Raw genomic sequence first — 23,122 nt, forward strand, 5'->3', positions numbered from 1 at the left:
AAAAAATTATTTTATGTATTGTTTCAGTAAATATATAAACATGTTGCGTAAGTAAAACCAAAAACATTCAAAATTTTTAGAACCTAAAAAAAAAGAGTGCAACATTACAAAACAAAGTAAGAAAAGATAAAACACAATAACTCTTTGTTAAAGTCAAAGTAGCGAAAACCACTAATTCAAAAATTGAATTAATACTTTGTCTAACCTGTTGAAAGTATTTAAAGATAAAAGAGATCCATCATCAGCTGATTTAAAACTATCCAAGGATTCCAACTGAAACAAATTATTTTTAATGAAAAATACAAACCATTTTAAACTACATTTAGAATAGAAAAAAAATGTGAATCTAAACACTGGAACATACAGAGGCTGAACTTCCCCATTGGTGTCCAGAATACATTGACCAGCCCTCAAACTCATTAGTAACACAGTTAGGAACATTCTTCCTGTCAAAAAAAATGGATAGAATTTGATCCTCTGTTTTCGAAGAACCTTGCAATCAAAATCTTTATTACTACTTTAAATATTTCTTCATCTTTCCAACTTTAAACATCAACATTTTTGTATCCATACATACACAACTGTAAAACAAATGTGTGAAACACTTACATATAAACATCTGAGAGAAAGTTTCCTGTGACACAATGACCATGGGATAGTGAAGTGCATCTAGGGCCTGACAAGTCAAAAAAAAAAAATTCAAACTTTAAACACCTGATAGATTAGAGAGATATTGTTGCAAGTTCAGTTTTATGGAAAGACTGGATGAAGTTTTTGTTGCCTATTCTTAGCTACTTACGCAACATTCTAGATTCATTTCTTTCTAAATCAAGAACCATTGCTTCCTTCTTAAAATGCTGAAATCAAATCAAACACAGCCCATACTTTATGGGAATTTCTCAGTTACATTCATAGAACCTATCAATAATTATATCTTCGAGTTTATTTTTATATACTGGTATTTTTTTTAATGATGACAAAATATAAAAACCAAATCCTACTTACATCATGTATATTTCTGAATTTTTTTAGACCCTCTTTGGCTCCCCAAGAACACAATTCATGAAGACCTCTCAATGGTGCATTGAATCGTTTAGCTTTCTTGGTTTCAACAAGCAAGGGCTTCCATGGGAACAAAATTCACTTTTTAAGAAAATGTATTTTTAATAATACAATTAAGTGATAAAGTTGATTTTTAATATTTTTCCTTAAGCTGATCAGAATCATATAACAAAAAAAAAAAAATTACTTTGTAATCTCTTGGTTTGAAGAGTGTCAAAGGAGAGACTTTTGATTCATTTAAAGACCCACCTAAAATTGATCAAAAATTAAAAGAAGATAAGATTAATGCAAATAAATTTAAACAATGTAATGCACAAACACTATATCTATATTTGAAAGAAAATAAAAGAACTGACTTCTTAAATCACATTCTTCAATGGATGATAAATCATTGAACCAGTTGTCCTGCAAACTAAGTTTATCTTCTCCTGCCTGTGTAGTTTGTTGAAATGCTTTGTCTTCAAGTTCCCTAAACTTAGCCTCTAATCTTCTATCATTCTAAACATTCAAATAAATACACAAAAAATAATTATTGTATGGCATAAGATAACTAGAAAAACATAAAAAATACTTTTAAAAAAAAAAAGCTAATAATTATACTAAATGTAATTGAATCAATTAGTTTGGTTCAGTCATATAATTAAATTTGTAATAGATCTAGACTAACAATAATAAATTTTTGCGATTAGAAATATTTTTACCAATTGTTTTTGTTAGCCCAATTTCATGCTTTAAGTTTTCTCAATGCCCTATGATCCTATCACTTGACTGGACTAGTTGGGAAAGGGGGTTAGGAGAAGGGGTTATCTGGGTGAATGTTAACATGATCGCTTTAAAAAAAAAAAGTTGTATGACTTAAATTCAAACTCATTGCTCAAGCCTCCTCAAGGGGACTAATTGAGCTTATACCACCAGATCTGTCAGATACTATTTCTTTCCCTTATTAGTTAATTAACTGATTAGTTTTAATTTTTTTTATTCTTATTTTGTCAGGTACCAGTACAAGAAATAATTGTGCGAATTTTCAACTTGATCCGAGATTGAATGTGGGAAAAATAACGTGTACAAACATTTTACCAGACAGACAGAATTGACATAAACGTTGTCAAAATGGATGCAACAATCAATTCTATTGTGAGTATATTTTGATAAAAAATGTTATATATAAAGCAAACAGATAAAAAAATAATTTTAGAGACAAGAACTGAAAAAAGATAGTACAAACCAATAATGGTTTCAAAATGGAAATAATTTCTTTAATTTCAGTACTGGATTGTCTTATTGTCTGTAGAGTTCGGTACATTTCATTCTCAGCATTTTTTCTAGCCTCATTTACTTGGTTCTCATTCAAATCATCTTTCAGTCTCATCTTTGAGACTTGATTTAATAAGTATCCTAAAATCAGAATACAATAACACAAAATCAAAATACAATCAAAGAACTAGCGTAAATGATTTTTGTTCAAGACATTATTAATTGAATGAAGTCAAAATTGACAGAAAACAACTTGTTACATTCATTACAGTTCTACAGTCTAAACACTAAATGAATACCTTTTGTGTGCTCTAAATCTTTCAAATGTCTCTCTAAATCTCCAACAAACACAATTTTGTTGCCATATTTCAAATATCTTGCTGCCTTAAAATATAAAGCATCAAAGTCACACACCAAAAAAAAATCTGTTAGATTACTTAAAATAAGCTTGCAGATTCTATGCTAAAATCACTTGCAAAAGTTTAGCTAGATCAGAGATTTTTGAAAATACAGGAATATATAAAAACCTACTCAGATTACTATACTATGCGTAAATAGGAAATGGATATGAATTGACATAATCTATCATAATAAAATAGTAACAAAAAATAAAAATAAACAATGATCAAATAATCTCAAGACTGATAAACACTAAAAATGGAAAAATAATATTATGATAAATATACATATTTTATTATAAAAAAAAAGTAATACCTTTTTAAACTGTAAGGAAATGTCTTCATAAAAATGTAACAGCTTTCTGTATTACAACCAAAAATACATAAGTGAAAGTAGTAAATACATATTGACTAAATCATAAATACAGCAATAAAAAATTAACTTTTTTTTAATGCTACTTCAACCGCAAAATTGAACTGCATGGTTAATGTTAATTTAGTTAGACTGTTTATTGATTACTTTATCAAAACATGCTATTTCTTTATCTATGTACACTTTGATTGCATGATACATTACCTTTGTTCTGTAGTTATGTAAGTAATACAGTAAGGTCTTACAAATCCTCGGGCTGTGTTATCATATAAAATTAAATGATGTACCTGTTAACAAAAGTTTTTTAAAATAATATATGGAATTCACAAAATGAAAATTAACAGATGCAAAATGATATCCTTTCACAATTAAACAAAGTACTTTCTTACAAATGCATGGATGCCTAGTTCTGTATCTGAAATTAAAACCTGGGCATCCTCTGTTATAGAAAAACCTCTGAAAGTACAAAATGACCTATATTATTTTAGATATATTTCAAAAGAATTCATATATCAGTACTATGGATTAAGTTTTAGACAATTTAAAAAACAACAACCAAAAAACAACTTCTAATCTATAATTTTAATAAAAAAAATTTACATACTCAGATGAGGTCTGAAAATCTACTGCTAATATTTTTACTGCAAATGCATTCTGGTCAATATGAGCTCCGCCTTCTTTAGGAATGGTCATCTGAAGTTAAAAATATAAGACAAATTCATATTTTTATATAGGGGATATATCATTGAGCCTCTAAAGTCATTAAGGCCATGTACCAAACTGAGTTGCTTAACATTTTATGTAATATCACATTCTTGATTAAGTATGCACTTATATTTACCACAGGTTTGGGACCTTCCAATTCAGAAAATTCTGCAATCAATATAAAATCTTCAAAATTATTTTTCTTTTCTCGTCCAATGTTATACAGTTGAGGTGGGCTGTAAGTAGGACACAAATATGGCGGCAAGCATTCTTGAGCTGTTTGTGGAGCACCATCACGAGTTTGTTGTAAGTAAGTTGCAATTTGAGCATATTCTCCAAACATTGTGGCTAGAAAAAAAAAATTTAGCTCACAATAATTTTTACTCTATCATTTCTTAACCTTTATCCTTTTTAAAAAAAAAAAAAAAAAAAAAAAAAAAACAATACTTTAATTTTGTCTTTCAGAAAATACTACATTTTATATTTGATTTTTACCAAAATTTTATCAAATCACTCTTTCTGTCTGGTCTCGGATCAAACTGAAATTTGGCTAAATTATTTTTTTTACCTGACAAAACAAGAATAAAAAAAATTAAACAATTAGTTAATTAACTATGAATAATTAATTATTTTGTTTGGTATCTTAAACAAAGGAAAGAAATAATACTTCAATGAAGTGGTGGTATAATCTGAATTAGTCCCCTTTATAGGTCGTTGTCTGAGGCTTAGTGAACACAAACATGAAATAGAAACAATAGATAAGTATACAATCTTCCATGTTCATAGACATTAACGAACACCCCACAATTTTTGTTAAAATGAGCCTCTATTTTGATAGCCATAATGAAAGTAGTCTATTGTTTTTATTTATACTCCATTTCTTTATAGTTCAGACACATTTAATTTCGTTTACTCTGAAAAACAAGGGTTTTACACAGGTTCAAAGAGCGCTGGTAGGACGATGCCATTTTTTTCTTCTAGGACAGAAGGAGGGTAGGTCTGGGGTGAAGGAGATTTTTTTTAGAAAATTTAGCTAAACAAGACCTATCTAAAATTCTTCTAAATAGGCCCTAAAACACATACAACCTTTTAGTAAATAGGGGGTGTTCACTAATATTCGTTTATTATTATCAATGACACTAACGAACGCTAGATCTACACTTTTTTTTTTGCATTATTTTATTACTATTTAGCCACTCATCACTAATGCTCTACAAATGTAAAAAAAAACAACATAGAGGGAGGGACAATTATTGATTGATCAGGTACCAAATTAGGCCATAGTCAATGAGCAGAGTGAGCGGGCTAGACAAGTTTTGTTTTTATTTGGGTCAACTAGACCTAGGTAGGCTACAGTACACAGTATAGGTAAAACTAGTGTCTAATGACCTTGTTGTGGTATCCGTTATAAACAGAGAAGGAAGCAATCGAGAGTGGGAAAAGTAACACTGACCTGTCTGACTTTGGTTAATGTAAAAAGAAATAGATATAAAAAATGAAAATTAAAGATAATAACATTTCTAAATTACAATAACTTATATAAATGAGGTGTTCATTAGCACACCGAGAGTGTTCACTAAGTTACAAAACGGGGGAAGGTGTTCGTTAATGTCAGAACCAAACCTCATTGACCTGACCCTCTTTGACATAATATTTTATTCTAAATATGCATAGAGTAACAAAATACCATATTTATTTTTATAGACAAATGGATGACGAGTTTATAGATGCTAACAATTTTTTGCTAGGGCTAACCATTACAGAGCTATAAAACTTCAAACGTAAAAATTGCAGCGCAGGGCTTAGCGTGTTTGTTATATGGAAATGACTATAAGAAATTAGAAATAGATTAAAATTACTACTAGTACTATAGTCAGTAGTAGATTCTAATTAACTGAATTACTTAGATCTAGATAATTAGTACTAGATAGTACTTTTTAACTAGATTCTAGATCTACATCATCTACTATCTAAAATTCTAATTTAGGTCTAGATCTAGGTCTAGTGACGTCTAGTCCTGAACTCCTAGTTACTAAGTTAGGCTAGTTACCTAGTAACCTAGATTCTAGATCTAGTAATCTAGTTGAGTAGTTCAGTAGTTGAGTATCAGTATCAGACATTATCAGTATGATCTTACTTATTTTAGTTGTAACTTACTTTACAGTACTTTACTACTTACTACTTAGACTAGACTAGACTAGAGTAGACCAGTAGACGATAGTCCGGATAGTAGAGTTAGAATAGTTAGATCTAGAATCTAGAGTTCTAGACTATAGACAGTATAGACTTAAATATTTTATATTAGAGTCTAACTAGTAGGCCTAATTCCCTAAATTTAGTAATTATAGTAGATCTAGAGATCTAGTCTAGATTCTAGATTGACTAGATAATAGATTATAGTCTATAATAGTATAATATAGATAGAGACAGAGTCTATCTAACTCTAGTCTAAGTACTTTAAACTTACTACTTAAACTTAAAGCTACTTTAGTCTAGATCTAGTACTTATCTTATACTTATATAAAATATAACTTATATTGAATTGTAACTTATCAAGTTAGACTGTTACTACTGTTAGACTAACTTAGACTATTCTATGATTATCCACTTGTGACTTAACTGACTTAATTAATCCACTATTGTGACTATAGACACTATAGTGACTATACTTATACTATTAACTATACTATTGCCACTATAGTGACTATTGGCACTATCCAGGCTAGAAGTTAGAAGTCTAGAGCTAGATAATAATATACTCTAATTAGATCTTACAAAAATAATAGATATAGAATTATAGATCTATCTAGATCTCGATTAGTTTAGGTCTAGGTTCATCGACATATGATTAGGTTAAAGTTGGGTGTGATAAAGTTATTGTTCCTGCTGGACTATTTAAGAATCATACTTTTTACTATTTACGAATCCTACTTTTTGATTAATCTTAAAAACAGTAAACAATGTCCATTTTTTTCCACAACAAACTTTTTAATCTTATCTTTCTGTCGTCAGCTGTACCAATTTCAATTTTGATTCATCTTGCATCTCTCTTGAAGTCTCTTATCTAGGTTATAGATTAGATCTAGACACTAAGACTAGACTATAATGATAATCTATATAATTAAAACAAACTTATAAGTTATATATATAATATATTAAATTTAAATCGCTAAATTAGGTTTCTGTTATATTTTCAGAATATGCAGAAAAAAATGCAGATTACAAATATGTAATTTGATTTCCTCGGAGATAAATATTTTTTAAAATATATATTTTTAAGTTTTATTTCTTATTACCATATATTGTCATTGGAAATACGCCATTTTGGTTTTAAGGCTTAGTACTAGACTATCTCCCTTGAATTACTTGCCAACTTTTTTCTGTTGCTGCTTTGTCTTTCTTTCTAGCAGCTATTAGATCTAATATTAAAATTCATTTAAAATGCAAACAATCTTTTGTACTTTGAAAAATAACTAAAAATTGAAATTAAAATCATGTAGTTAAAGTAATAACAACAGACAAAAAAATTAATAGAAAAATAAAAAAATAACTCTAAGCCTAACAAAATATCTTTTATTGGCAAAATAAAAGTAATTAAATAAATAGATACCGGTACCCTGACTTTAAATACATGAAAATAATAGACATTAAATGTTATTTAAGATATTAAAAGCATGCAAGAAAAAAATCAAATAGCCAAATAGATCTAATCTGAATAGATTGTAAGATGAAATATTAATCAACACTTAAAAATTTAGGCTAAAGCATCATACTCCAAGCAGTGGATTTGGCAAAAAACAGTTACATGTGGCCTCTTGTGGTACAACCACATCAAAGTGATTACCATTTGTATGCAATAGTGTTATGTTGCACTATATATGGTTGTCTGTGTGAGATAGTATGTATGTGTTTGCATCATGAAATAAAGGTTTTAATAATAGCCATGAGTATTTTGTTTTGTTGTGGTTTGGTGAGAATGTATAGATGTCTCTTTGCAGTAGTGTAGCAGCTGCAAGCATTTCTGCAGTTGTGGCCCATGGTGTATCTTTTTTCATCAGCTCCATATGCTGCTGTTAAAAAAAAAATATGGTAGCTTTAAGTACAAGTTCTTTATCCTTCTCTTATTATGTACGGTAACTTATAATCATATTGAATGAAAAACAATGCACAATATAAGAACAAGCAATATCTACAACAAGGTAGAGAAAGTAATGATAGGACTGAAGAGTGGAAGGGAACTCCTTTTATAACAGATTCGGGAAATGTTACAATGGCATCACAGTTAGTAACCTTGTGATGGCTCCAAATAGGGATGGGGCGATGAAAATCTCTTTAATAAGATGAAAGAGCTTCAAGATAAAAATACTATGTCACTACTTCTGTGGACCAAATAGGGGAGGGGGACTAGACTCTATGACAATCAGAGTGTATTTGTCATACGTAACTACTTCTTGATTTAACTACTTATAGACTGCCGGCCAACACGATATGATCCAACCACGGGAGTTTTTGTCGTACATAACTATCTGTAGAAGCTGGCTGACATTATAGGATACAACCAAGAGAGTTTTGATCGTGACATCGTTATGTTGCGTCACGTTTCAGTCTTAGTCTCATCCGACTAGACCTCAGTTGAACTGCATGTCGGTGAAACGAACCGACAAAGAAAGCGAAGAAGGATAAATTTTGACCAAGTAAAACACCGTACCATGCCCTTCTCCCTTTATGAGCATACCAGCGATCCTAGCAGTAGATGACCTAATATGACCACGGCGCCGGCGAAGCTCCGAGCAGGGGAAGGTGATTACATCACACCTAGTTCTGCCGTAAAAACAAAGATCGCGTGTGTCGGCCGGCGCAGCGAAGCTCCGAGCAGGGGAAGGTGATTACATCACACCTAGTTCTGCCGTAAAGACAAAGATCGCGTGTGACGGCCGGCGCAGCGAGGGTTTAAAGGTACGTAAGAATAAACGGAGACAATCGCCACCTGTACGGTACGGCGGGAGAGAAAAACTTGCTTTGGACTCCGTAACGGAATGTAATACATGGGCGCTAGTTGATCCATGTGAAGAGAAGGGTTGGTAGGTGGAGTCGCTACCCCCCCCCCCCCAACTACACATCTTAAACAAATTTAGTGTAATAGGTGAGGAGTTTTTTTTTTTTAATGAACTCCGAAAGTAAAGATGCATAAATTATCTAAATAGTAGGCATATGCTTCTTATCTGTTTCTTTATACATTGGCTTTTGTTCCCCACTCTACGCAAAGTAAATTTCAGATTGTGAAACATGATAGTTTAACATGTGCTACGTAACGTTTAACAAAGACGTTCGTGATCTAGTTACACTCGACCTATCCTCCCTCCAAGAAAGGTGGAGCCAGAGGTAGTGGTAAGAGTTATAAACACAGACATTAGTCCTATCTGATCATAAAACACGCCAAACAATCTCTGGAAGACAGTAGACTCCACTCAGAAGACCTCACGGCGAAAGGAAAGGGACACTGATCTGTGTCAGCTTCATAAAATTCTTTCTCTTCGTGGTGTGATTTTACGAAAATAGAGAGCGCTCAAAATTCGTTAGAAATGTATAGATCTAACTGTAGTCTTAATCATCAACAGATAAACAAAAAAGTATTATTTCTTATAGTAATAAGTTTCCCGTACTAGATCTATATCATTTATTGTCATTGCTCTAAAAAGATCACTAAGTCATAATGCATAATTTTGTTCAAAAAAAAAAATTAAACATAACATGTATATATAGATGCGCGTTTCATTTCATTTAATTCATGCATATTTGTTTTTTTTTATTTTATCATTATTTCGCTTTGCTTGGTGAGTTAATATATTAATTATAGATCTAATTGTTAACATATATTTTTAATTAATAATTTCATAAGTAGAAAAAAAAGAAGAAACAACAAATTCATCAATTTATTAATAACATTTTATTTAGACCTTCATTTCAGTAAATACACTTAAAAAAGCATAAGTTGACAGCATAAGAACAAAAACTCTCTTTAAAAAAAGTTATTGAAAGTTCAATATAGGTAAGGGAGATAAATATGCTTGAAAGACGCCAAAGACACTTTTAGACAGTTACTGACAGTAGACTTAGAGAATAGTGAATAGATCTAGTATTAAATAATAGTATTAATTAGATCTATGATTGTCTAGTCAGTCTAGTAGAAAAGAAGCGTATCTATCTAGACTAATGACTAATCTAGAGTAGACTCTAGAAGTGTAGAAGTCTATCTAGTTACTAGTATAATAATAATACTATAATTAATAATTGTATAATATACTCATACTCAGATACTGTCTTATCTGTGATTATCATGATTATCATTATATAATATAGACTAGTCACTATATTGTCACTATAGTCTAGCTCCTTCTTCGAATTTATACTTAGTTAATTTAGACTTAGTAGTCTAGTAGACAAGACATTAGTCACACGACAGTAGTCAGAAGAGTTATTAGAGTAGTCTATATAGGTATAGGCCATTATAGGCTAGTATAGCCAGTAGTATAGTATAGGTCTAGTCAGTCTAGTCTATACCACATTTTTAGCTGAGACTTAGTTAACTTAGACTTAGTTACTTAGTAGTCTAGTAGACAAGACAGTAGTCAGAAGAGTTATTAGAGTAGTCTATAGGCCATTATAGGCTAGTATAGCCAGTAGTATAGTATAGGTCTAGTCAGTCTAGTCTATACCACATTTTTAGCTGAGATGAGTAGAATCTATATAGATCTAATGATTATAATCTCATTTTGGTAAAACTTCAAACTTTGTTTAAAAACAAAATGAATATTCAACCCAAGAGAGACTTTGGCTCATTTCATGCATCCAACGTGGAAGAGCTACTATCTATTGATGAGGTAATGAGACAATTAGCTCTATAAAATATCTATTTTCAATTTCACAAAAAAAAAAATGTAAAAAAAAAGTCTTTGACTGCCATACCTCTTTAAGATTATAGAAATTAATTTGAGGCTTCTTTAAAAGGATAGAAATCATTTTTATGTCTTTAAAAATTTTAGAAATCAATCCAAGGCCTTGATGCTTTTTAACACTTATCTTATAAAATGCAGACATTACTTTAAAAAAGAAGATGATTATTTTTATGCATGTCCCTAGGTCAATCTAGTCATGCATGTTAACTTATCTTAAAAAATACAGAACACTCAGGTGATTAACATTATCATTTCAAGTCTTCTTATTTGCTTTTCAATTTATGCTACATTTAGAGGTGCAGCATTTTCAGCTGTTTTAACAATTTTGGTAGATAAGTCCCAGCAAGTGAACTTGGTTGCATTTCACCCTCATCTTTTTTAACATTCCAGTGATGGTCACCTTAAGAAAGGAACTAATGACAAATAACCCAAACCCATCAAAGGCCTGTAGTTTTTCAGGTCAAATATTTGGCAGCTGTCTATCCACATGTATGATGACGTACTGATGTGACCTTAACTGTGACCTCCAGAGTTTTCATGTCATCAGAATAACTAGAACTAGATTTATAATGACCTTTTACATGATACTACCGACACCGCTACGCCAGTAGTAACATTGTGACCTGATGACCTTAGCAATAGACAGCGCGGCACTACCATTGTGCAACATTCTTCAAAAGGGGCCTTCGATAGGAATTTTTACTGGTGTTTTTTCGAAAATTTCCTTTATCCTTCAATTATAAACATTGTTCTGTCTTTGTTGAAACATAACTAAGGAAAACCCACTCAAACCAAAAATTACTGCAGACTAGCTGAGTTAGGGATCTTTACACTCTTTATTGTCATGTAGTTATGGTAATATCTCCAATATTTTAGTGGAAAAGGAGGAAGAAAAACTGATACTATAAATCAATCATACTGTACACATTCAAATACTTAGTAAAAATTATTTATGTGTACATGTGATTTTATGAAATATTTAATCAGATATATGGATCATAGGTCCTAGAACTAAGAAATTATTTCCATCAGATGTGTAAAGAAATACAAATAAATCTTTACAAATAAAGAAATAATGCTCCATTTGTGTTTGTTTTCAGGAATGCAGACTTTTAATATTAGAAAAATTAATAAGTCTTATAATAATAATAATAATAATCTTTATTATCCGTAAGGAAATTTGTCTTACAATTTGTGCATTACACCAAACAAAAAACATTATAACTATAAGAAACCAAAGTGTACATTCACACCAGACTCACTCATAATTTACATGTGACAAAGTTTATACCAGATTGTTCTCATTTAATGATTTGAATGTCAGGGGAACAAAAGTGTGTTTGTGTCTGTTAGTCTTTGCTATTGGTGTCTTGTATCTCTTTTGTGATGGTAAAATCACAAAATCCTGACACAAAGGGTGATTCTTTATTTGGAGGATCTTGTTAGCTTTTTTATAGATGTTTGTCTCAAACAACTGCCCAAATGGGGTTTTGTTTTTTTCCAATGATTTTGCCAACAGCATTTAGAATTCTATAAAGTTTATTTTTATTTTTAATGCTCAGATTGCCATACCAGGCAGTGATATTGAAACTTAAAATATTGCAGATGTGAGCGTGATAAAACATAGCCAAGGCCTTTTCGCTAACATTAAACGAGGACAGTTTTCTTAGTAATCGTAATCTTAGCTGCATTTTTTTTGCTGATATAATCAGTATTTGCAGTAAAATTTAGTTTATTGTCTAGGATAGTACCAAGGTATTTAAGGTTTGCTCAATTTCAATAGTCTCTCCAGCTACAGAAACAATATCATTTTCCTTCTTGTCCCTATGAAAATCGATTATCATTTCTTTGTTTTTTTTTTACATTTAATAATAAAAAAATTATCTTTACAGTATTTTTCAATGTGTTCTATTTCTTTGAAATACTCATTTATGTCTGAGCTCTCTGAGAGCAGGGCAAGAAGAGCTGCATCATCAGCGAATTTTGTGAAGGAGCAACAAGAACTATCGGATTGAAAATCATTGGTGTACAAAATGAACCACAATGGCGATGTCACAGCCCCCTGGGGCGCCCCTGTGTTAACTATGCGTTCATTATTGTTAATTAAAAAAAAAAAAGAACAAAAGTGAAACTTTATTAGTCTAATTTTGACTATTTCATTTTAAAAAAAAATGTAATAGCATAACCATTTAAGTTTTGATTCATTGATATATTATTATCTTATTATAATGTACATTTCTTTCACTTTATCAGGAATCTTATAGTCCACCTGAACTGCCATTTAGGCTGCCAACATTTACTAAGTATAAAATGAAAGAAACTGGTCAGATTGCTTTTGGAAAACTTATGAAGCAAACTTTTTTTTTGCTTGAGGTATAATAAGGTGATTTACTGTTCACAAGCTATAGTTACTGAAATATAGGTAATGCATAATGCCTTAAGTATAAGCTGTTTTGATAGATGTAGCATTGGTTCTTTTTGTATAGACCTTATATAGCATTTAAAAATGTTGGATTTGGTATAAAATACATACAAATGTACTGGTTCTTTTTTGTATAATAAATTTGACTTGTAGCCTACATATAATAAATAAAAAACTGTCATGGAATCCCCATATTGATGAAACTATAAAAAAATCAAACAAAGCATTAGGGTTTATTAAAAGAAATTTTTATAAATCAAATAAAAACAAAACTAAAATGTTATTTATATTTAACCTTGGTTAGGCCAATAATAGAATATGCATCCTCTGTTTGGGACCCCTCAACTCAAGAAAACATTAAGAAACAGGAACAGACACAAAATAGAGCAGTGAGATCCATAACAAACAAATAGACTAGACTAGACTAACACCTTTAGTAAAATTAATAAATTTAGAAAGCCTTCAGGATAGAGGATTCAAAAGTAAAGTAGCAATTATACATAAAACACTGAACCATAATTTTCAAATACAAAAACAAAATTTAATAAAATACTCAGAAAGACACAAAGATAAAGGCACATTCCTTGTTCCATATACTAGGACAAATTTGTACAAATGCTCATTCTTACCTAGTGCTATTACAGCATGGAATGGGTTGCCTGAGCTGGCCAGGAAAACCTGTGACTTGGCAGAATTTAAGTCATTGGTTAATATGCATGACTGATTGCATGGCGCATAGGTCGTAATTATCTTCTTTTTTTAAGTAATGTCTGTATTATATAAGATAAGAAGATATAATGCATCTATTTAAAAATCCCACCTAATGAGGATCTTAAAAAAAAAAGATTTTTTTTTGTAAAAAAATTATTAATTATCTCATAAATTACAGATGTTTCTTCAAAGAAGAAGATAATTACATCCTATGCTTATTTATGCATCATGCAACTTAATAAGAGACTTAAGCTTTACTAATTCAATGGATTTCTTGCTGACTGAGGCCCCACCCGTTTCCTACTCTAGTAGTTTTGGTGTATGCCAATAGTGTATTTCTATGGAAAATATTGTTTTAATTTACTATATTTTATTTCTAGGAGAATACTGTATTTATTCCCTTTTTACTAGGAAAATTGTTGTTTTTTAAATCATGGTGCATTCGGAAGTGTTCTGAAACAAGCTCTTGAAGTGTCACAGGTGAGCCATTCATTCAATTATGGTACAATAAATCATATTCAACTTAGTCTTTGACTCTTTTAAGCATTTCATGATAATAAAGCTTATTAATATTTTTTATTATTATCATTAATATTTCCTTGCTTTACATTGCTTTCTTATTCTGGAATTTTAATTATTTTACATATAAAGTTTTTAAAAAATATTTTTTTTTAAAAAGCAATGGCAAAACTATTCAGAAAGTCAACCTTTAAGGTTTTATGATCGGCAACTTCTTCCTTACTTAGTTCATGTGTCTCGGCGGTTAGCATCTTATATTGGTAAGCACTCCATCTTTATTAATGCAGCAAAGCTTTAATATTAATCATTAATCAATAACAGTGAAAAAGACTAATATCAAAATAGATTAATATTGTTATAAACCTGGTGGTGGCACAGATGGGGGTAGTGGTATGTGTGTGTAGTCAGCTGATGCAAATCGCCTCAGGCCAGCGCTAGACGAGCGGTCAACCGTGACGAGTTACGACGATCGGCCGAGACGAGTGTCAACATGATGGTTCGGGAAGGATCGATGTTGTGAACAGAGCTCAGGAGTGTCATGAGGGATGTAGTCATCTGACCACCCAGAATGGTCGAGCAACGTTCTGTCCAGTTCTAGAAGGCCAGCAGGGACCCTATATAAAGAGCGAAGGTATCAGAGACCAGTCAGTCACAACTTCCCAATCTACAGTTCGTTACAACGGCTCAGTACAAGTCCGAGACGAGACAGAGAGACCAGTGCAAGAGTTGATACGGCGGAGAGATATTTGTACAGTCTTGTGTTACGTGCTGCCAATTGTACAGTATTGGCTGTTATTTATTGACATTAAACTATTACGTTATTTTCAAGCCCAGAGTTGTCAAGTTCTTTAAGTTGGTGGTGTCGTTTGGTGCAATTTGCAGAGAGCCTGGATAGGGAGATTCGTAACAATATTGTAACCAGTTTTATTAAAAGATATATAAAATATATATAATTTACTAAAGGATATATATATTAAAAATAAAATATATTTTTAACCCTAAAAGTTTTCTTTCGAACCATTGTAGAATATTTATTGAAATGAAGAAGAAGGAAATGATCTATCCCCCCCCCCCCCCCCCCCCAAACAAATGTCCATTGTTAAGGCAGAGATTTCTACTTTTGTATCCCTAAACTATAGAGTAGGTTTACACAAGCAGACTAAGTTTTTTTTTTTCTTTTGAATAAACTTGTTCATGTTATGAGCTTGTTGTTCAAGTTATGATGTCATCTTCTACTCCAATTGACATTGCCTGTATTGTATTCCTACCAACTGTAAACAAGGGACCCAAACATGAAATGAAGACATAGTGCAAGTTGTCAGATAATGTTAAATAGTTATTAATATTAAGTAATTAACATTTAATATGTTTCACTAAATCTAATCAAAGCTGACTGACATGCTAGAAAGTACTAATTGATATGTCAAACAAATATCAAAAGAAAACTTCAAAGACAAAAACATGAATACATGAATATGGAGGAAAAATTAGTTTTCAGACCTACCATTTGTTGCATTAACAAGTCATATTCTTTGAACACTCTTCAGTTTTTGTCATTTTAATAGTATGAATATATTATATGAATATATGAATATTAATCTTAAAAAATATAATTACATAGGTTGTGCTCCTCAAGATTTGGTTCTTGTCAACAACGCAACATTTGCCACCAATTCTGTTTTAAGCAGTTTTCCACTTGTTGCTGAAGATGTGATTCTCACATTCAATATTACCTATGGTTGGTCATTCTTATTTTGTGAGCAATTTTTTAAATTTAAACAAAGTTTTTAATAAGGAAACTTTTGGATGCTTGCAAACAGTATAAACAAATAGCACTTAGTCTAATGCAGTGTTGCCTTTTTTCTTTGTTGGTCTCCCTAAATATTGACAACCCCCCCCCCCCCCAATTTTTTTTTTAACTACAAGTATTTCATAACATTAGTGAATGTCAAGGCTTATCATAGACAAATGAGAGATGGAGCAAGGGTTAAGGTTAGGAAACACTGAATAACTTCATTCAAAATTAGAAATAAATGTAAGAACTAATTAAGTCAAGTTAACTATGCATCCTGGATTTTCAAATTCTTTTGATTGACATCTTTTTCAAACAAAAATAGTCTCTTTTTATTCATTTCATAAGCAGCTTTCCATTGCTCATCTCCCTGACTACTGTCTGTTATAGTAATGGTCAGATCCAATCTCTTGGCAAATAAAACAAAAATAGTCTTTTTTTATTCATTTCATAAGCAGCTTTCCACTGCTCATCTCCCTGACTACTGTCTGTTATAGTAATGGTCAGATCCAATCTCTTGGCAAATAAAACAAAAATAGTCTCTTTTTATTCATTTCATAAGCAGCTTTCCACTGCTCATCTGCCTGACTACTGTCTGTTATATAGTAATGGTCAGATCGAATCTTTTGGCAAATAAAACAAAAATCCTCAGGGAAAAGACCTTGAAGTCTCTAAAACCCATTTGGTCTCTGCAAAGAAGGTTAGCCTCCAAGGTTGGGAACCCATTTTTAAGATAATTTTCATTGGAAATAGTTATTGTTAAAAAGAAATGGTCTAGAAAGTTGAACTATCACAGTATAAGTGTCCATATTTTGCAATTTGTAGTTTTTGCAACCTTGTATTTGTGAGAGTTATTATTGGCTTTTAAAGAGGTTATTCACCAATCATTGATAAAAATACTATTGCTTTGTTTGCATGATCCAGATTGACACTCATTTTATTTTGAAAACTATTTCAAGGAGCAGTTAAAAAGCATGTGCAATACATATGTTCCAAATCTGGTGCAATCAACAGGGAAGCTGTGATACCTTTCCCACTTGATAGTAAAGAAAAGGTATACTTATATTTACTTGCAAGAATGTAAATACTGTAATACCTATCTGATGTATTGATATTGATATGCCATACTCATTTAAATATCTATATCTATTTATAATTATCTTTTTTTTTTATTATTATAGCTTTTATATAGCGCTACTTTCATGCTTATAGCATGCTCAGAGCACTTTTGGTAGTATTTGCTAACCTTATGACCCTGGTTTGTTTTCAATGTATTTATAAATAGTACTTATTGTAGTTTTTACTTATTTAATACTATACCTTTGCTTTGTAGATTTTAGATATTCTTAGTGATGAATTGTCAAAAGGAGATGTCAAACTGGTTATCCTTGATCACATTCCAAGCAATACACCAATCATAATGCCTGTAGTAGAAATGATCCAACTATGCAGAAGAGTGTATGTGTTGTTTTTTTTCTTTTAAATAACATTTATATTCTAATAGGCTTTTTATAATGTGTAGTTGAGTTGGTGGGAAAGTAGTGGTCAGAAAGTTAATGAACCTTTTGGCATGTCTAATGATAGCAAATCAGGTAACTCTTTCTCTCCAAAGCGATTCTTCCAGAGTTAATTGGACTTGGCTCTTTTGCACAGTATCATCATTGATTTAATATTTAATTTTCCTTTTTTTCTCCTGTATGTTTTTAATTGTTTTGAACTTTATGTTGAATAGTTTCCCTTTGATAAACCTCCAGAATTTCCTTCTTTTAACATCAAGAAGGATGATTTGAAATAGTTGTGACTTCTGTTTTCTGTAAATTGATGTTCTAGCTGGTAGTGATATGGAGTTCAAGACAATCAGTTTGTGTGTTTTATATAAAGTTTTGTACAAATATGAATAAATATTATAAAATAATCATTTGTATTAATTTTGATCACAATACATTTCCTAGATGTAGTCTAGAGGGTATGACATTGGCCTAAATGGTCAGTTGGTCAGTTTTCATTTTTCCAGTGGTATAGACATGGATTATCAGCTCCCTTTTATGTGTTATATATATTCTAATAGAAGGCAGGAGCACTGCTGGTTGCCCACTTTTAAGTTATACTGATTAATGTATGCAAACGTGACATGAAGCTCTTCGATATCAACACTAACAGTGGCACTGGATTGATCCACATGGAGAGCAAGCATAAAGGAAGATGGCATACACAAAGAAGTAGAAAAAAAGGATGAAAGTGCAACAGTGCCTAGTGATTACAGAGTGAAGTTGTGTATCAATTATTGGCTTCTTTAGTCGCATGAGAAGTTGCAAAGGGAAAATATCGTCTCACAGAGTTGTCTTATATGGATAAATGTGCTAAATATAAAATTAAATTTAGATCATAAAATTTAGATTTAACCTAGATCAAGATCAGAGACTTTTCTGCAGTCTGTAAGTTTTAATTTTTAATTCTCATTAATAAATATTAAATTAATATGATGTGATAATGTTTGGTACATTCATTTTCTTTTATAAAACGGACATGCATTCTCCTTTAATTCTGTAATGAATATAGCATTTTCTGATAACAAACAAAAAAGTTTATTTTAATTAAAGCATGGTTTCACACACAAAAAGGGCGAAAAAATTAATTCCATTCAAATTTTGGAAAAAATACAGAGGAGGAAGAGTTAATATTAGTTTCAAAACATTTATAATGTAGGATACAAAATACTTATTGCTTTATCCTTTCACTTTAAAAAAGGAATGCAAGAGTACTGATAGATGGTGCTCATGCTCTGGGTGCTTTGAATCTAAATATAGCGGACATTGACCCAGACTACTATGTTTCAAATTGTCATAAATGGCTGTGCAGTCCTAAAGGTGTTGCTTTCCTGTATGTCAAACAAGAACTTCAAAATGAAGTTAAACCTGCAGTTATTTCTCATGGTTTTGGAAGTGGATTCTGTTCAGAATTCTTTTGGTCAGGTTTGTCCACACAATTAACACAACTTTCATAATGTTTATAGATGTTTTCACTGCTGAATTTAAAAGTTATATTTTTTGGTAATTTTATTGTTATATCTACTTAAAAATTTTTTTTTTTCATCTAGAATTGGGATTTCCACAAAACATTTATATTTGAAGTAAACAAAACACTATTGCTATATAAAAATCTTGTTATGTTCTGACCAAGTAATTTTGTTATTTATAGGTTTACATGATTACAGCCCAATGCTGTCATTACACACTGTCCTTGACTTTTGGCTAGAACTAGGTGAAAGTGCTAGGAACTATATGCACCAGTGTGCTAAAGAAGGAGGTAGAATAGTTCCTTTTTAATTATCCTAACTGTAAATAAAAGTGTATTTCAAAATAAACATGAAATCAAAAAGGTTGATTTCTTTAGACTTTGTGTTGTGAAATTCATTCCATAACTTAAACAAATGCTTTATATAAATGTATCATTTTGTTTGTGGGATAAACTTATTTGTATGTTTGACTAATGCTTTATATAAATATATCATTATGTGTGTGTATTAAGCTTGTTTCATGGACTGTTGCTTCATGTCAAGATTTGAGTCCCTCTGGTATTCACTGTTTACAAACATTAATTTTCCATCTTTTTCTAACTTCCTTCAAGCCACACATCTCTTGTTCATTTCTCTGTTCTCCTTCAAGTCACACATCTTTCTTCATTTCTCTGTTCTCCTTCAAGTCACACATCTTTCTTCATTTCTCTGTTCTCCTTCAAGTCACACATCTTTCTTCATTTCTCTGTTCTCCTTCAAGTCACATCTTTCTTCATTTCTCTGTTCTCCTTTAAGTCACACATCTTTCTTCATTTCTCTGTTCTCCTTTAAGTCACACATCTTTCTTCATTTCTCTGTTCTCCTTTAAGTTACACATCTTTCTTCATTTCTCTGTTCTCCTTTAAGTCACACATCTTTCTTCATTTCTCTGTTCTAGGTGTAATCTTCTCAAACTTTCATGTTCTAGTCCTCCAGGTTTTTCCACCTTTTTTTGAACTGTTTAAATTGTTTTCAAATCTTGGGGTAACTTTTGTGTGGTTGTACTTTGTCATCTTTAGTTCTGTAGACTAGTTGATCATTGACACATTTCTGGACTGAGACTATTTTAAATGGTACAGTTATTATTATTATAGCTTTTATATAGCACTATTTTCATGCTCAGAGAGCTATGGTCCAATCTCATTTGTGGACCAATGGGGGGAAAGGGGTATCTGGGATATGTTTTCCATGCTGCCTTTAGGCGCTCAGTAAACACAACTTTGCTCGAGTCTGGTGTTGAACCTCAAGCCTCTTTCATAGGTAGCCAAACCAAGCCAAGTTCAAGCGTACTTAACCTCTAGACATGCATCCCAGTTGCAGTTTATAAATGAATTACATTTATTTTATATTCTTTGACTTCATTTAAATCAAGATTTATTGTTAAGTTCTGGAATTTTTTTGATTTTACTAATTTATAAATTCTTGTTCCCAAAGGCAGTATATTACTTATTCAGTGATTTATTAAGTAATACTGCTAAAACATTATAAGATTTAGTGTAGTTTGTAGATTAAACTGTTTTTGACTGCAATGTTGCTATTCTGATAGATTTTAGATTCCATTTTGGTAGTTTCCATAGCTTGAAACATATTTTAATAAACAGATTTTTTTCCACCCTGAAAATATTTCCTATATGGGCAATAGTTTTTGTTTAGTGCATTGACAACCTCAAGAATATATTTTAACTATTATTTTTCTATAATGTTTAATAAAAAATTGCTATTTTCTTTGTTCATCAGCTCAAATTTTAACCAAATGCTGGTCTTCAAAGTTGGCAGCACCCATTGAAATGTTTGGTAAGAATAGTAATGAGAATAACAAGTTGAATACATTTCTTTATTTAGCTGTACTAGTGCAACATCCACAAACATGTCATCACTTCACATTATTGAGGAATTCCTCTTTTTTGTAGTTTGGAAAACTCATTTTTTTTTCTTTTCCTGGCAGACAACAATCTTTTCTTTATTTACAAAGGCCCAAATTATTATTTAAGCCTAAGCATTAAAGCATCCCACTTTGGCAGTCATGTAAAAGTATATAAATGACATGATAAGAGTAGGCCTACACATTGTATTTTTAAGTTTCTGTTGCTCCTCCTAATTCTCCATAGTTATGATGGAAGAGACTAAGCTGAGATGATTTTTGTACTTATAGGAATGTACATGTCAGCTTTCTATTATATTTTTGAAAGTCTTAAAGAATCTTTTGTGTTCACATTGGCCAGGTTCTATGGTACTTGTTGGCTTACCTGAAATATTCAACTCAAAATTTGAGACCATCAAATACGATGCTGCTGAAAAAATACAAAATATTGTGTTTCATGAATATAACATTGAGGTAAGTTTAATAAATGGAAGGTACCAACTTGTAAGTTGATTTATCAAACTGATAGCATTTATCAAAACCTTTTAAATTAAAGCAATTTACAAACTTAAATACTGATTGTTAAATTTACAAACACGCCCAAACAATCCTGCATTAGGATTTATTTTTCTAAAACTAAAATCTTTCCCTGTAGGTTCCCTTCAAGAGTGTTCAAGGGCATTTATATGTCCGTATCTCGGCCCACATTTACAATGAACCAAGTGATTACCTGAGACTTGCGGATGCAGTGCTTGAAATATCACAGCGACCAAAAAGTTTTTTTGTTGATTGTTGCAGTAATTCCTAATCTCTGTGGTGATTTCATTAATAAAGTTATTAAACACAGCATTTGTTTTCTTTATAAACATACACCAAAATATACATTGTTTTAATATGAATTTTAATTTGCTAATTGTGATTTTTTTTTTACTTAACTGTAACAAACAAAATTTAAAAATTACATTATTTAACTAATTGGTTAATTTTTTTGACAAAAAAAAAAAGCTTTTTTTTTTTAAATTTCACATATAAATATATTTAAATAAAATAATTATTTATAATAAAAGAATGGGCCTGCCTCTCTCTTTATATCCTGCTAAGAAGGGCTGCTTTTTGGGAAAAGTGAGAGATTTGGTTACATGAACTGTCAAGGGACAGAAGAGAAAATAATGACTGTGAAAATTCAATTTCAATGATGTCCTAAGATTCTGAAAAAATTATTTTCTAAAAAACAAAATCCCTGACTTCTGATTATTCAGCAGTTGTTACTTGTTAGGAAGTGAAGTTTTGGCCTAGTACCAGTATTGGGTTTGGGTGAGAGAAAAAAACTTAATGTATGTTTGTTTGAATTAGTCAATACAAAAAGAATATAAATATCTCTGCTTCAGTTCAGTAAATTAGATTGGTATTTTAACACTTATAGGCTTGGTGGTTGAGTGATAAGAGCTGGAGTTCTAAACTGAGTTTTTGGTTTCAAATCTTGTGTGAATACTGGGATTTTTAGGATGTCCCGAGTCCACCCAACTCTAATAGATACCTGACATTAGTTGGGCTGTTGGTCGTTGAGCAGGCCAAGACACCTTCCTTAACCATCATCTACCCGCAAGGTCTGAAAGTGTAGCCTATTTAACTTTTTTTTACAAAGCTTATATCAACTCACTCTGTCAACAAAAAATTTGTACATGTCATTTCTCCCACACCCACTCTCAGCTAAGTTGAAACTTTACAGTTCTTATACCTAAGAAACCATGAATCAATAAAAAATTGTAACCAATTAGTAAATTTATTTGGTACCAGTATCTAAAATGGAGAATAAATGTGTCTGGAGTTATTTCCCTTATGTTTTGTACAGGGGGAGACAAACATCCTTGTCTTCCACTTCTCATTCTCAGATCAAATAGAAATTTTGATTTTATTATTCATTGTCTAATACAATATATGAATCAATCAAAAAAATAACCAATAAGTTAATCAATTGGTGGTAATTATTTTTGTTTTATATAGAAAAAGCAAG

At 31.1% G+C, this 23,122-nt stretch overlaps 2 protein-coding genes across 12 annotated transcripts in view; one reads left to right on the forward strand and one right to left on the reverse strand.

Annotated features, from left to right (window-relative positions):
* The window catches only part of LOC106078793 (guanine nucleotide exchange protein SMCR8-like), a 19,438-nt gene extending 12,178 nt beyond the window's left edge, over nucleotides 1-7,260 (reverse strand). For 4 of the 7 annotated variants that reach the window (XM_056033628.1, XM_056033627.1, XM_056033623.1 and 1 more), the window contains exons 1-15: nucleotides 7,089-7,260; nucleotides 3,929-4,140; nucleotides 3,692-3,780; nucleotides 3,477-3,543; nucleotides 3,292-3,374; nucleotides 3,031-3,076; nucleotides 2,616-2,700; nucleotides 2,288-2,457; nucleotides 1,419-1,560; nucleotides 1,250-1,311; nucleotides 1,006-1,122; nucleotides 800-857; nucleotides 610-676; nucleotides 365-446; nucleotides 206-273 (exon numbers count right to left, since the gene is read on the reverse strand). In XM_056033628.1, coding sequence (XP_055889603.1) covers nucleotides 206-273; nucleotides 365-446; nucleotides 610-676; nucleotides 800-857; nucleotides 1,006-1,122; nucleotides 1,250-1,311; nucleotides 1,419-1,560; nucleotides 2,288-2,457; nucleotides 2,616-2,700; nucleotides 3,031-3,076; nucleotides 3,292-3,374; nucleotides 3,477-3,543; nucleotides 3,692-3,780; nucleotides 3,929-4,140; nucleotides 7,089-7,101 — 1,361 coding nt within the window. In that variant the 5' untranslated portion in view covers nucleotides 7,102-7,260. Of the gene's footprint in view, nucleotides 1-205; nucleotides 274-364; nucleotides 447-609; nucleotides 677-799; nucleotides 858-1,005; nucleotides 1,123-1,249; nucleotides 1,312-1,418; nucleotides 1,561-2,287; nucleotides 2,458-2,615; nucleotides 2,701-3,030; nucleotides 3,077-3,291; nucleotides 3,375-3,476; nucleotides 3,544-3,691; nucleotides 3,781-3,928; nucleotides 4,141-4,287; nucleotides 4,361-6,567; nucleotides 6,718-7,088 lie in introns of those variants that run through there. The other 3 variants (XM_056033626.1, XM_056033625.1, XM_056033624.1) reach the window with 3 other exon arrangements.
* Nucleotides 6,728-21,954, forward strand: LOC106078800 (uncharacterized). Of its 5 annotated transcripts, none has more exons than XM_056033635.1 (13): nucleotides 6,728-6,860; nucleotides 10,617-10,673; nucleotides 13,002-13,121; nucleotides 14,293-14,361; nucleotides 14,561-14,660; nucleotides 16,022-16,138; nucleotides 17,152-17,246; nucleotides 17,526-17,650; nucleotides 18,941-19,164; nucleotides 19,391-19,498; nucleotides 20,985-21,041; nucleotides 21,470-21,582; nucleotides 21,764-21,954. In XM_056033635.1, exons 3-13 carry the CDS (start codon nucleotides 13,059-13,061, stop codon nucleotides 21,914-21,916), a joined length of 1,224 nt encoding a protein of 407 aa, XP_055889610.1. In that variant the 5' UTR covers nucleotides 6,728-6,860; nucleotides 10,617-10,673; nucleotides 13,002-13,058; the 3' UTR covers nucleotides 21,917-21,954. The 5 variants fall into 5 exon arrangements, with proteins under 5 accessions (XP_055889610.1, XP_055889612.1, XP_055889611.1 ...); XM_056033636.1 differs by lacking the exon at nucleotides 6,728-6,860 and adding an exon at nucleotides 9,856-9,899; XM_056033637.1 differs by lacking the exon at nucleotides 10,617-10,673 and having other exon boundaries at nucleotides 6,729-6,860.
* Nucleotides 21,955-23,122: the final 1,168 nt, after the last annotated feature.

This window comes from Biomphalaria glabrata, chromosome 6 (genome assembly GCF_947242115.1).
Source record: "Biomphalaria glabrata chromosome 6, xgBioGlab47.1, whole genome shotgun sequence".
NCBI lineage: Eukaryota > Metazoa > Mollusca > Gastropoda > Planorbidae > Biomphalaria > Biomphalaria glabrata.

Excerpts from the sequence above, each read along its gene's own strand:
- LOC106078800 (XM_056033632.1), top strand. The coding sequence starts at position 10,599 with ATGAATATTCAACCCAAGAGAGACTTTGGCTCATTTCATGCATCCAAC. Across the intron at positions 13,122-14,292 it reads AAACTTTTTTTTTGCTTGAG|GAAAATTGTTGTTTTTTAAA; the intron begins GTATAATAAGGT and ends CCTTTTTACTAG. Across the intron at positions 21,042-21,469 it reads AGCACCCATTGAAATGTTTG|GTTCTATGGTACTTGTTGGC; the intron begins GTAAGAATAGTA and ends CACATTGGCCAG.